Genomic DNA, 15,474 nt, shown 5'->3' on the forward strand with positions numbered 1-15,474 from the left:
GTCAAGTAAGCTGATTGGCCAGAAGTTTTGTGGATCATTCTTGTCTCCTTTCTAATGGATTAGAAAAATAATGCTCGTCTTCCATCCATACGTCCTAAAGTGAGGGTGGAGTCTGCCCTCTTCTGAGTCCAGCCAAAAATATTTAGTGAGGGATTCCAGTAGTGTTTTTTGGGGGGGCGGGGGTGGGGGGGAGTCAATATTGGCAGTCAGATTGTTATTAATTTTGCTGACTTGTAGGAAGAAGGCAAATTACGTTCCTCTTCCATTATCACTGAAACACTCTTAAATATGAAGACTCCTACAAAATGCACAAAACGGGATGTCCGAAAATTATCTTTACAATTTTAATTCTACGTAGAGTTGTTGGAAAGAAGTGAACATAGCACAGTAGCTGCTTCTCTACCTCAAGATGACAAAATCTTCGTAAAATCATACCATTGAGTGTTCTCTTCATATATATTGTTCTACATGAAACTAACATCTATGATACTATATTAGTCTTTGTTTTTTATATAGTGCCATTAGTGTGCATGGTGTTTTACACCATACAGCATTTGAAGCTTCAGCCTTACAGAGATTATGCACAGCTAGTGTATTAGAGAACATTGTATTTGTAGTAAGAGAAAATCCATCTCTGAAAATGCCCTTTATGTTTTATTAAATTTAGTCACATTTGATATACAATATGATATCTGTCATCATTGTTTATTTAATAAAATTTTAGATTAATTAATAACCAGAGTTCTATGTCAATCATAGAATCATAGAGTTGGAAGAGACCACAAGGGCCAGCAATGCACAAGTAAATTAAAAAGTATAAGATATAAACAATGATGAAAAATCCAATAAAACCAAGATAAAATAATGCATACAACCAAAGTAAAACTAGCAGCAAATATAACTCTATAAAGCACTGAAGTTACTTTAGCCTGCCTTGTGTCTAGAGTTGTGGACATATGTAAAAGATTGGAAAAACTAGTTTATCTGTCAAGTAGGATAAATTTGGAGTAGCTGTCCAGGATAGCAGTATGGTAACTCTCCATGGGATTAGGGTTTGGAGGGGAGCCCATGACATGTTTAGAGCGTGATCTTCATGCTGGGGCTTCTGTAAACCCATTTTTGAAATCTTTAGGATGTCATGGGGCTGTATTTTCCTTTTTGTAAAAAATTCAATGGCTCTGAAAATAATAAACTTCTCTTATGTGCTATGGAGAAACAATCTTCTGTAATAATGGGGAAAGTGTCTGTCATCTGTGCTGAATGCACACAATGTTATTTTATCCCTGTATTTTCTTTTCCAGTCTGAATACCACTATGAATACACAGCATGCGACAGCCTAGGCTTCAGATGGAGAGTAGCAGTGCCACACACTCCAGGACTCTGCACCGGCTTGCCAGACCCCATCAAAGGCACAGAATGCTGTAAGCCATTATTGCTGCCTCTGCATCTTTCCAGCTCATAGCTGTTTCCAGCACATTGGAGATTCCTGGGCCCTGTTGAACTATTGGGCATGAGAGAGTTATTTTCAGGATGCACAGGCAGCACTGTCATTTCAATAAAATCCACATCACCTTTGTTGCTTGCCTGGAAGTAGAACTGACTCCTTAGCTCTTCTAATATTTGAACATTGAGAAGAATAAGATTTAAATGCCAACTGATCACGAATACCTCTCTGTTGGCATTTCCTCTAACCTGTAGTAAAAATGTGTTTGAATATTTCTATGTGAAGAGCAAAAACACTGAGAGAGTTAATATTGCTGTATCTGACTTTAAAATGACATTTTGCTGAACTTCTTTTACTATTCGCAAGGGCTAGAATTAAATAGCTACTATATCAGTACTGTACTTGACTAACTTAATCAGTTGATTGACAGAAATGTGCTTATTAATTAGGCAGCAGCTTTGTTTTAAAATATATTTAATGTTTAAAACTTATTACATTGCTTGTTGTACTGCCCGTTACTTTTTAATAACTTTCTGTTACATCTTTTAAGAGCATAAAACCAAGCTTCTGTATAGCTTTATTATAGCATGCATGTATACCAGCTTAGACAGCTTCACAGTTAGTACCATTACCTTGAGCTTGCCTATTGCACAAAAGTTTTTTAGTTCCTTACCTACTGAGTCAAAACTATGAGAGAGGGTTCTCTGTGTGTATGTGTGTGTGTACTTGTGGAATAATTGGCTGCACTAGGGACCACACTAATGCAGGATCTGTGAAATTTGTAGCAGCTTATGCAACAATGTTTCTGCTATTGTAACATCCCAAAAGGATTTTGACCTAGAACTAATAAGAGAGTGACATAAAACTCTTGTCAAAAAACCAAACACAACTTCCTGTCTAAATGCCTGTTTAAAATGCTCTATAAAAGTAAATTTGCAAAGTAACTAGAAGCTGTTACTTGTTACACCAGTAAATTAATTTCATTCTTCCACATTGCATTGCTTTGGAAATGTGAGTTATTAGCAACTTCATTAACCCAAAGATTACTCATAACTTGTTACTTCCAGGTTGTGGTCAGGATCTAAGTTGTAGAAGGCATAACCAATACGTTCAATTGTACCTGAAAAGAGACTGTTGTCAATAACCAATCAGAACAAGGAAGTTGTATGTTCCCTGTAACTAGTCCAAGTCAACTGTCTGGCCACAGCATTTGAGACTAGCTGGAGCTTTTGAACACTTTTCAAAAAGTACATGAGAGTACATTTCATGATGTTGGGAAACTGGAGCATGTCCAAAGGAGGGCAACTAAAATGGTAAAGGGTCTGGAAACCATGCCCTATGAGGAACAACTTAGGAAACTGGGGATGTTTAGCCTGGATAAGAGAAGGTTAAGAGGTGATATGATAGCCTTATTTAAATACTTGAAGGGATGTCATATTGAAGAGGGAGCTAGCTTGGTTTCTGCTGCTCCAGAGACTAGGACCCGGAGCAATGGATACAAGCTACAGGAAAAGAGATTCCATCTCAACATTAGGAGGAACTTCCTGACAGTAAGGGCTGTTTGACACTGGAACACACTCCCTCAGAGTGTAGTGGAGTCTCCTTCCTTAGAGGTCTTTAAACAGAGGCTGGATGGCCATCTGTCGGGGATGCTTTGATTGAGATTTCCTGCATGGCAGGGGGTTGGACTGGATGGTCCTTGCGGCCTCTTCCAACTCTGTGATTCTGTGAATCTGTGAATAGTAATCCAAAGAGAAACTACACTTCTGCAGTCTGTCAGGTTGTGAGAAGCCCACAGGTAGGAGAGTAGTGTGGGTAGGAGGATGCACAAGAATGACTCTTCTGATGTACTGTCTTTCACATCAGATTTGCACATCCCCCAGTCCCCAGTCCAGAGGACTGCTTTTGGGGGCTGTGTTGCCTGCACGTGATGTACAGCAAATAAGTTGGCTAGAATAAAGACGAGTTATAATTGTTTTTGACTGAGCTTAAACGAAAAGCTGCAGTACAAGGAGTTGGATTTTAACACTCCAAATTATTACTTTCTGATTTTGGTGTACGCAAGAAATATCAACAAGCCTTTTAAAAAGTGTTTTTAAAGCAATTTCCTTTTCACCCAAAGAAACAGCAGGACCACAAGTGGTTACAGTCACATGATGGCCATGGGTCATAGGGCCTACATTTTCAGAGGCTATTCATCTATTTGAGTGTGTTCTCTCTGCTTCAAAGGCTGGTCAGATTCAAGTCTAAGAAATTAGAGCAAGGATCTGGAAGTTGCCTACCAGTACTCAGCAAACTGAGCAGACTAGTCATCTAAATACACTCCCTACTAGGTTGAGATGTACAGTTTTATCTTTCTATTTAGATTAGTATAATAGTTTCAAGACTTGACATTTTATTTATATGTATAAATTAATGTATTGATTTATTCAATTTCTATCCCATCTTTCTTCCGAGAATGTGCCTCAGTGTAGCCAACAATTTTTAAAAAGAGCACTATGAAAAAATAAAATGAATGAAAGAATAGAAGAACTGAGCCACGTTTTTTAATTTAAAAAAAATACAGCACCAACCCAGTTAAAAACCCTTTCTGTAGAAAGTAAATCCAGTTAGCAAAGCAACAACAACAAAAAAAAAGGGGGGTATCAGAAGCTGGAAGCAACTCTGATGTCCCCGCTAGACGTGTCTGAGGATGATGGTGCTGAAAGAAGAGCGTCTGTGAAGATCTCAAATCCTAGACAAGTTTGTATGGGGAATATGGTCTTTCAGATTAGCTTGGGTCCAAGTCATACAGGGCTTTATAGCTAATAACAAGCACTTTGATTTGTGCCTGGAAATAATACACCAAAAGGAATGGTTCTTCCTGTAACTGATTCCAGTTACCAGTCAGCCTGGTGTATTTTGGACCACCTGAAGTTTCTGAACACTTTTGGCAGGCATGTCCACGTGGAGTAAGTTACAGTAAACAAAACCTAATGTAAGCGTGATGTGAATCTGTGTGCATCTTGGACTTCTTCCCCTTCTGCCTGATGGATAAAGGGTGACCTTAGACAGCTGTTAAAATTATGAGAAAAATAATAATTAATTCAGTTTGACTACCTAGACTGTGTCTTCAAAGAAGTAAAAACAGCTTGGAGTGCAGCTGGCTATTTATTTATTTTTATTTCTTGTTTTCCACCCTTCTACGACTATTGAGAAACTTTAAACTGTCCCCCCAATTAATTCATGTATGCCTAGAGAGGATTTTTCTGACATTTCTGCAGGAACAAGTAGATTTAGAAAAGCATATCTGCCAATTTAATGTCTGTTTTGTGGCAATAATGAGATTTAAAAATTCTGAGGTTTTTTCCTACCACCATAAAGGTCTTTGTGTTACTAGTGTAAATTTAACTGGTGAGTACATAAAAAAGGCCCCTAGACTGTGCCTTTCCCTGCACCAGAAGATCCATTTGGCTGTTTTCCTGTGAGCTTTTCATCACTATATATATATATATAAAAAACTAACTAGTTGTTATAGACATGAGTTTGATTTTTGAGGTCCTTCTGCTCTTGAAGACCTAGTTCAGATGTAATAATGATTTTCCATTAAAGGAATCAGCCCAAGAACAATCAGGCTCATGCATTTCCCCCTTCCTTTTCCAGATGTCAAAAAGATAATCAGGTAATTTTTCTAAGGGGTTTATACAAACCATAGTTTTTTGTTCTATCAAAACTCAGGAAACTCTGGTCTGTTTAAAGTCAACTTTAGTGGAAATGAACTAAGATCAAGCCATAGTTTCCAATCTTGATTTAATAATTAACTAGAGCTGAAAGAGAGTTTCACCAAATTTCAAAATACAGGAGGACTTCTAATCCATCTAAAATTAGATGTGGGGCTTCTGATCACTTCCTTACAACTGTACAAGGGGAAAAGAAATTGGGGAAAGGGTATGACCATCAGGCTCACCTAGCTTTCTGTTGTGTCTTTAGTAGGCTTTACAGCACAATTCAAACCCCCTTTACCTAGAAGAAAATCCCATAAAGCGCAATGAGAATATACCAAGGTATATGTAGAACTGTAGCTTTATACCTTGTGCAAATTTGCTCAGAAATAAGCCCCGCTTCATTCAGTAGGTGTGTTTAGCACTGCAGCATTAGTCTCTTTAAAAACAAACATAAAATGGTATGCTGTATGGCTCCTTGAGCATTGCTGCATGCAATGGAAAGGCAAGGTGCCAATTCTTCGAACAGTTAAATTATACATGTTTTAGCCCTGGCTTGTTTCTAAACCTTTACGTACAGACACGAAACAACCTTCTGTAAATGTCTGCTGAACCTGCAGTAAAGTCAGAAGGCTCTGTTCTGGTTGTCCATAAGCTCATCAGGAATCATTCAAGAAAATTTCTATTTTGCTTTTTCTCACCTTTCCCCTGATTTTGCTTTTGGTGCTCTTGCATTTCAGCATTTTCCTGCACAGCAGGCACATACTTGGACATGAAAAATCAGTCGTGTAAGCCATGTGCAGAGGCCACATATTCTCTGGGGACCGGCATCAGGTTCGATGAATGGGATGAGCTGCCCCATGGCTTTGCCAGTGTAGCAACCAACCTTGAAATCGATTACAGCTCCACAGAATCCTCAGAAAACTGCACAATGTGAGTGAGCTTGTTGGTATCATTAACACTGGAACACTTCAGCCAAGCTGCACAGCTTCAGTCAGTGCCCTGAAGGCAGGTGCAGATTTGAAAAACTAGGCAGCACCTTTGATTTGGCATACTTGTGAATTTCTCTCCAGTTGGGGTGGGTGGGTTCTGTATTACCCAAACATACTTCCAGAGTAGCAGCACATTGGTTCTCTGCTATTCTTTTCTTGACTTTGGGACTTAAGCTGCTGTTTGTCAGTCTGTGCTTTTTGTAATGTTTATTGTACAGTTAACTGAGGCACACCAGGATGTGCACATAGTACTCAAAGATATCTGATGGAGTTGTGTGGGGCCATATTATGATTCATTTTCACATTATGATTTTATTAATGGCTATATGTGCAGATTAGTTACTTGCAAGGGAGTGGAGAGACATGAACTGAAAATAAGGACAAAGTGCCAATTCTGGAACTGATTTTACAAATCTCAGCATTAAACTAGAATGCAGTTAGTGTGGAATATTGATCACAATACAATCAGTCGTCCCTTTGGATTCTCTGACTTCCCATCCACGGTTTGAATTTCCACTGACAGGAAGCCAGGAGGGACAAAAAAACCAAACAATGGGGCTCCAATATTTTCCCAGTTCGCTGGGGTGGGTGGGTCTGGAACGGATCCCCCATGAATCAGAAGGGACAACTGTAGTTCTATATGTGATAATAATGGGATGAAATGGAGAAAATCCACTAATCCTCCTAATTTTGATCAGAGGCTTCACTATGACTATAGATGCAATAAAAATTATATGCTTATATGTTAACAACAATGTTGTCCTTACTGTTTTTACAAAGGCAGGTGAAACCCTTTTTATTCTGCAAATTGCTTTTTCAGAGACAACTTGCTGGACTTCTGTCTCTTGCTGTTGTTGTTTTTAATTTGCTTTAACCAGTTTTAATTTTATGATGGTTTGATTGCTTTTTAATTTTCCTATGCTGCTAGTTCATGTTTGTTTTAACAGTTGTTGCAAGCCACCTTGAATTCTGACCTGGAGGGATGGCCTGGAATAAATAAATAAATAAATAAATAACAACAATGTGGCAGTTCTGATGGTTAGATTTCTAGCTATTAATTATTCACTGTGGTTTAGGGTCTGCACTAAATTTTGGACACTGTATAAAGTATGAAAATTAAATACATTTTGGCCTAAATCTAATTGCTATTCTTAACTTGAATACACTGATTGCTGATGTGCCACTCAGCAATTGACTCAGTGATGTAAATCCTATTGCTGGCCTGTTCTAGTTGGGATTTAGGATCTATCTGCTTGTTATGCATAATTTATTTGCTTCTGCTAGGAAAGAGAAAAGGTGAAGAGAGATAAAATTCACTAAACCCCTCTCCCTGGTGTGCTGGAATTCTCATTTATTTTCTCTCTTTCATAAACCATGGAGAAGCAGTGCTTAATCTAGTATATGCTGTCATCATAAACCATGGAGAAGCAGTTCTTAATCTGGCACCCTTCCAGTAGCCATGCTGATTTAGTCCAACACATGAGAAGGGTGCCAGATTGGGAAAGGCTAGGCTAATATGTAATTTATTTTTTGCTAATTTAACTAAGTACAGGTTCCTGGGATGAACTCTGTACAGTCATTCCTCCATGTTTGTGGCTTTGACTTTTACGGACTTGATTTTTCATGGATTCGATTAACAGAGAACACTATTCTAGGCATTTGGAGGTCCTCCAGTGCAATTCTATGGTCAGTCTCTGACAGATGTCGATCAGACTTATGCTGGAGGGTCTAGAGATCCCTAGAGAGGTAAAAAAAAACCCCGTGTTTCTTTTTATTTGTGGCTTTTCCATATTCATGGAGTCCTGCACCCCTAACCCCAGTAAATTTAGAGGATCCACTGTATTCAGTACTGTGTATTCTGAATTCAGTAACACAAAGTGAGGGAATACAGAAAACTTTGTTACCACTAGAAAGCAGAAATATATTATCTTAACATGCAGCAATTCACAGTCTCTACCTATTTCTTTTGTTTTATTGTGGGCCTTCTACATTTACTGGGGTTAGGACTGCAGGACCCCCATGAAAGTGGGATAACCAGAAATAAAAAACACTGGCTCTCAGCAAACAAATAATTGTTTGTGCAAGTTTTAAATATGATTTTCCATTCCATTTTTAATGAGCAAAATGCTGTTTTTTAAAATCAATTTAGTCTGTCATTCAAAATCTCAACCATTTAATTATGAAAAAGACAGTATTAGTGAAATAGTGCATAATGAAAATGATGTATTATTTTCCACCACCTTGAGTTCCTATATTGAGAGAAAGGTGGAATATAAGAAAATTAAATAAGAATAATAATATTAAGGGGGAAATTTCAGTTTGATTTTACCTGCCTTGTTTTTCATTGTACTCCCCATTTCTTTGCTCAAAATTTATTTCTCTAATTCCGTTTATCTGAAAAATATGTACAATTTACAAAATCCCCTATGTTTTGAGCTGCTTGTTTGGAAAGCAAACATTTGGCACTTGCTGTGATTATTGAAGTAATCAGTCAACTTCTTAGGACGCTCTAGATCAGGGGTAGGCAACCTTTTTGAGCCAGGGGCCAGGTTGGTGTCCCGCAAACAAGGGGGGGGGAGCCAAAAAATAAATAATTAAATAATATAGGACAACATTTTCAAATGAAGGACACATTTTTTAAAAATGGAGGACATGCGAAAAAATTTGATGATTTTTAAAAAAGATAATAATAATAATAATAATAATAATAATAATAATAATAATAATTTTATTTATACCCTGCCCTTCCATAGGTATGATCAAGGCGGCTTACAAAGGATTAAAACAGTAAAATACAAAGTTAAAAACATTACAGTATAAGATTAAAAGCATCACTACATGGGAATAAACAATACAAATTACATATATCAGGGGCAAGAAATGGAAAAGTCAAATTACAACAGTCCGAGGTCAGAAGGAAAAACAAGGGGCAGAGAAAAGAATAAATTATCTAAGGTGGGAATGCTAACTGAAATAAATGCGTTTTTAAGTTCTTTTTAAAAGAAACTAACGATGCGGAGGAGCGGAGCTCTACGGGGAGCCTGTTCCAGAGGGAGGGGGCGACGATGGTAAAAGCCCTCTGTGAGGTCCTCACAAAATGTGACTGAGGGACCTTTAACAGATTTATCCCAGATGTTCTGAGTGTGCGGGGCGGATTATATGGGGAGAGGTGGTCCTCCAAGTACCCTGGGCCTAAGCCATTTAGGGCTTTATAGGTCAAAACCAACACCTTGTATTGGGCTCGGAAGCGAATAGGCAGCCAGTGAAGGTCTTTTAAAATAGGTGTTATATGGTCCGACCTGGAGCTACGAGCGACCAATCTTGCTGCCATATTCTGCACCAGTTGCAGCTTCCGGGTTTGGTACAAGGGTTGCCCCATGTAGAGCGCATTGCAGAAATCCAATCGAGAGGTTACCAAAGCATGTACAACAGTTTCAAGGTTCCTACGGTCCAGGTAGGGACGCAGCTGGCGTATCAGGCGAAGCTGATAACAAGCACTCCTGACCGTCGCATCCACCTGAGATGTCAACTGGAGCGACGAGTCAAGGAGTACTCCCAAGCTGCGCACTGAGTCCTTCAAGGGGAGCGTGACCCCATTCAGGACCGGGTGACAGATCTCACCACCCGGAACTGGGGAACCTATCACCAGTACTTCCGTTTTCCCTGGATTCACACTGAGTTTGTTCTCCCTCATCCAGCCCATTACCGACACCAAGCAGGCATCTAGGGGAGAGATGTTAATATAAATGCATGTTTCTTAGGCATGATCAAAATGGAGGACATTTGGGCTTTATTCCTAGACAGATGGCAGAAATGGACTTCCCTTTCTGGCCAAACACCCCCCCCCCAACACACACACACAATTCCAAAACACACACTAAGCACATTTGGGCATTTCACATGGCTTTACTTAACATGGCAATCTCTTGCATATTTAATCAGAGGATTATTGCAGAACCAATCTCTTTGGGTTTCACACTGAACATGGTTTAACATGGCTATGCATATATTGAACATGTCCAGGTGGTTTCACAAGAAGTGGATTTGCTGTTTCAGGTTTCTTGCACCAACTATACTTCTCAGAAGTGTGTACTTGGTCAAGGGGCTTTGGTTTTTCTTCACTGCGCATGAGTTTGTAAAAATCACAGCAATTTACACTAGCCATGCCTCAGAACCAAAAACACACAGAAAAGGCACTTTGGAAAGTCACACTCTCTCGGCTTCTGAAACAGTGCCTGCATGCCTCTCAAGATGACTCATATCATCATCATCATCATCATCATCATCATCATCATCATCATCATCATTGTCAAAACAAGGGAGACTTGTTAGCATTAAAAGCACCCCCCCCAAAAAAACTTAAAGCTTGAGGCCTCTCTGGCCACTCACCTCCTCCTCCTCCTCCTGTTCCCTCTTCTTCTTCCTTTTCCCTCCTCCTCCTCCTCCTGCTCCTCCTTCCCCCTCCCTTCCTTCTTCTCCTCCCCCCTGGGGTCGAAGCGGAGAAGGCAGAGGAGGCGGGGCCACGCTCTGAGGGCAGGGAGGGGAAAGGGGAGGCCGTGCGCGGCCTGTCCTTTCCCCTCTCCACCCCAGCGCCCTGCTCTTCCTCCTCTGTGAGGGGGAGGAGGAGGAGGCAGCGCAGGTCTGCACTGAGAGGGCGGGGGAGAGCGGTGCACGGCCTTCCTTTCCGTCTCCTCCGCCCTCAGAGCGGCCCAAGCGCCACCTCCTCTTCCTCCTCTGTGAGGGGGAGGAGGAGGAGGAGGCAGCGCAGGGCCGCGCTGAGAGGGCGGCGCACGGCCTCCCTTTCCGCCCCCTCCACCCTCAGAGCAGCCCAAGCACCGCCTCCTCTTCCTCCTCCATGAGGGGGAGGAGGAGGAGGCAGCGTAGGGCCGTGCTGAGAGGGCGGGGGAGGGTGGAGAGGGTGGCGCACGGCCTCCCTTTCCGCCCCCTCCGCCCCAGGCCGCGCAGCGCGGTCAACCCAGCTGCAGCGGGGGTGGCGGCAGGACCAAGCAGGGGCCGGTCCCAAGGCCTTGGCAGGCCAGAAGCGGCCCGCGGGCCGTAGTTTGCCGACCCCTGCTCTAGATTGTAAAACACTTCCCCTTCCCACTTTGCACCATCTTTGATATTTTTCTTGATCTCCTTTGTATGAATCCTCAGTGGAGCTTTTCCTTTAGTCTGAAAATCACTGTCAAATAGCCTAACCCAGGGGTAGGCAACCTTTTTGAGCCGGGGGCCGGGTTGCTGTCCCTCAGACAACTGGGGGGCCGAAGCCAAAAAATAAATACTTAAATATTTTTTTTAAAAAAATTAAATACTGTATATAAATAAACCAGGACAAATGTAGGACAAAATTTTCAAATGGAAGACACTTTTTTTAAAAAAATGGAGGACACGTGAAAAAAAATGCTGATTTTAAAAAAAAGTTAATATAAATGCATGTTTCTGAGGCTTCTATAGACAATTGCCTCCCAAAGGCCCCGGCGGCAATCGGCAGCAGGACCGGGCTGGGGCCGGTCCCAAGGCCTCGCCGGGCCGCATCCGGCCCACGGGCCGCAGGTTGCCTACCCCTGGCCTAACCCAACGGTTACTCTTTTAATACAGCTCTCTGTTAAACATGGCAGTTTATCACACAGGAGGAATTTTCTTAATTTCGAATGAAAAGAAAGTGGGGCCAGAATGCATTCATGTGAATTCGCTAGTTCAGTGAATTTATGTGAATTCGAACTGTGTTCGAACTGACTTCTCATTGCCCGAAAATAGCTTGCCATTGCCTGAAATTGCATGTGATCACCTCTCACACAATAACGTGATTGCATTCGGACTGACTTCTCATTGCCCGAAATTGTGTGTGGTAGTCTATCACGCAATAACGTTAAACCCCATGATTGTGTTCTGATTGCCATTGGATTATACTTCCAATTTCCCTTGTCTGATAACGTCCATAGGCTTCAAAGAATTAATATTCATGCCCATAATCTTCTATGCTGCTAGTCAGCTAGTAGTAAACAGTTCAACTCTAGTCCAGAATCTTACCAAAACTTGGAACTGTTAGCTTCCTATACAGTAATAACATATTGCATGCTATTATGTCTAAACCTTTCCTGTTACTCATTATTGTATTTTTGAATAAAGCAGTATACTGTGATGTGTTAGAATCACAAAATCATAGAGTTGGAAGCGACCACAGGTGTCATTCAGTCCAATCCCATGATGTACAGGAATATACAGTCAAAGCACTCCCAGTCCCAACAGATGGCCATCCAGTCTCTGTTTAAAACCTCTGAAGAAGGCTGCACTCCGCCACACACCAAGACAGCATATTCCTTTTGCTAGAATATGCTATCCTTCTTCATGGTTTCTGTGACTCACAGAAATGGGTTATCTCCACCAGCACAGTGCACCATGAAGGACCTTCTGGAGTTGTCATGCAAGCTTTTTGGTGGTAACTCCACCCACCCTCTTTCCATCAACTCCCCTGAGATCTTGTTCATCTCCTGCATCATTAACACTGAAGGAACATTTCTACAGATCTATTCATTTACTCAGTACTATTACAGATTACTTGGTTTGGTTAACTATTCTTTTCATATGCCCCATGGACTTGTTTTCTTTTCAATTCTTGCCTTGACTAGTCTTGTCTTTCAATTTCTCTTCACCGCTCCCTCAACTGGTTTAGTCGAGTGTTCAGTTGCGTCTGATGGCCTCTTCTACTTTGTTTAAGAAGTGTACAACCTGTGAGGCCAAAATTCTCTGGCCACAATGATTATTCCTAATGCCTTTTATGTCTCAGGGAGGGACATAATGTGGAGTCGTGTGCTCATTGCAAGGCTGTCACACCCCAGGCTCAGAAGAACCACAAGTCAAGGTTAAAGGCTGTTCTGTATGAACAGGCTCTGAAGCATTCAATTCTCCCTTCTGCCATAGTTTCTGCACCATCACATTCTGTGCTGACTATATCTGGATCTTCTTTATGGCTTACTATGAAATTATCAGTACTTGAGTATAATCCAGGTCAGACGCTCCAAAGGCAAATGCCTTTGGTTTCAGTTGTTGATACAACACTCTTCTAAGAGGCATCTTGTGTATTCACAAAATGTATTGCTGCCATCACTGCTTGGTTCAGGAAGAATGATGTCATATATTCCTCTATATAGACAATGGGCTTTTTGTTGTGAATCTGAGGGACAAATTCCTTCATGACATTGACCATACTCTCAGTCTTTTCACTTCATTAACTCATGTTGTCAGTTCCTAAAAGTCTTTCCTTGATTCATCTCAACAGGTGATGTTCATTTGTGCTACTGGTCTATCTCCCACAGGAGAGGTTTTTAACCTTGCTCTGTGCCACTTTCAAGTGTGGAAAAACTCACAAGCTGTCTGCCAGGTCACTTCAGGTTCTTCTCGGCCGTAGGAGTGCAACTATTATAATCACACCAATGATATGGCTCAGGATGAGCCCTTTACAGGCATAGTTTCTGTCTCAATTTGATCCCCTGACAGATTGATCTTGCATTCTCACAATACCAAGGAGCATTCATTGGTCACTGGAATGCTGGCTGTTCATGTCTTGGTAGGCAAACCCTTCCACCCAGTCAAACCACAGATTGCGGTTACCACAGATGCCTCTCTGTATGGTTGAGCTCATGTGCACGGACTTTCCATATGAGCCAAGTGGACCAGCGAAGAGGCATTGTTCCACCTCAACATTCTGGAGATGTTAGCAGTGAAAAAGGCATTCCACTCCTTTGAGATCTTACTTCAGGACAAAGGCATTCAATTAGTAACTGATGCCACAACTATAATGTATTATTTAAACAAACAAATTTCAGATTCTGTGTTATTACATTTTAGTTCTTTTCTAATTGCTATAGAATTTCTGTAGGATTTTATAGTGTGTTTTACTTATTTTAGTGTTATTTTGTGTTGTTTTAAAATGGCCTGAGGGCTAATCAATAAACATTTCTTCTTCTTCTTAAACAAACAAGGAGGAACGAAGTCTACCACTCTTTGGAACCTCATGCTGTGCATATGGGATTGATGCATCTTCAGGGGGTCTCCATCTTTGCTATTCAACTTTTGGGAGAAGATAATGTTTTGGTGGATGCCCAGAGCAGAACATAAAATTCATGTTATGAGTGGATGCTCTGTTCTGACACTCTTTGCATGGTCTTCTGAACTTGGGGCACTCCTCAGGTGGACTTAATCACCACAAATGAGAACAGGCAATGTTGGGAGTTCTGCTCCAGGACTCATCCTTGGAAGTCACATGGTGAAGCCTTCCTGTTTTACTGGGGAGATCTGCTGGTGTATGCCTTCCTGCCATTTCCTCTAACCATCACACTGATTTCAAAGATAAAGACCGACAATGTGAGATGCATGGCCATGGTGGCCAAGACAGCCTTGTTTTCTGCCACTTCTCAATCTCTCTTGGGACAATTACCTTCATCTCCCATAGTGACTGGACCTTATCATCCATTATGGTCAGGTGTGACATCCAGATCTGGGGTTTGACTACATGGAAGGTGTTCGCTTAACATCCTTACCTAATAATAATAATAATAATAATAATAATAATAATAAGTATTTGTATTTTCCCGCTTCTTCCAACAGATCGAAGCGGGATTACAACCAAAAATCTCCATACAGGCAATCATGTGTAAAATACATATCATAAAAAGAGCACAAAGTATAAAAATTTCAATTACAGTAATCGCAGGGCAGCGGGCAGTTATGCTGTTATGACCGGAAATGGGGTTTCCTAAAGTTCTTTATAGAAGGTCAGGTGGGTATGCCCACCAGAAGAGATCCTCTTTAGTGCCTTCTTAAAGGCATCTAGGGTCGTGATGAGACGGATCTCCTCCGGCAGATTGTTCCATAACCTGGGGGCCATAGCAGTATATGCTCTTTTGGAAGTAACTGTTAGTCTGACCTTTGGGTAGTCTAACAGATTCTTCCCTGTTGTCCTGAGGGTGCAGGGTGAATTGTGTAGGGAGAGGCGATCCCTCAAGTAACTCGGACCCAAGCCATGTAAGGCTTTAAAGGTAACAACCAACACTTTGTATTGCGCCTGGAAGCTAATTGGCAGCGAATGTAAGGATTTTACCTAGTGCTGTTCAGTCAGTCATCAAGGCAGCACATAGGTCTTCCATCCAAAGATCTTATGAATACAAATGGAGGAAATCTTTTACCTTCATGTCAGATAGAGGAATTTCTCCAAGTTCTAATTCAAGATATTCTCAGGTCCCTCCACTTCTTTTCCAAAAGGGGCCTCTCTTTCATCTTCCACGTGTTACTTGGCCACCAACTCCTCTTGGTTCCAGCTCAACAGACAGCCATCAT

The 15,474-nt window shown here is 41.2% G+C and overlaps 1 protein-coding gene across 1 annotated transcript in view; it reads left to right on the forward strand.

Moving 5' to 3' along the window:
• The window catches only part of ELAPOR1 (endosome-lysosome associated apoptosis and autophagy regulator 1), a 102,155-nt gene that overhangs the window by 37,564 nt on the left and 49,117 nt on the right, over positions 1–15,474 (forward strand). The window contains 2 exon segments of the mRNA XM_042462781.1: positions 1,302–1,422; positions 5,887–6,079. Coding sequence (XP_042318715.1) covers positions 1,302–1,422; positions 5,887–6,079 — 314 coding nt within the window.

This window comes from Sceloporus undulatus, chromosome 4, assembly GCF_019175285.1.
Source record: "Sceloporus undulatus isolate JIND9_A2432 ecotype Alabama chromosome 4, SceUnd_v1.1, whole genome shotgun sequence".
NCBI classification, from domain to species: domain Eukaryota; kingdom Metazoa; phylum Chordata; class Lepidosauria; order Squamata; family Phrynosomatidae; genus Sceloporus; species Sceloporus undulatus.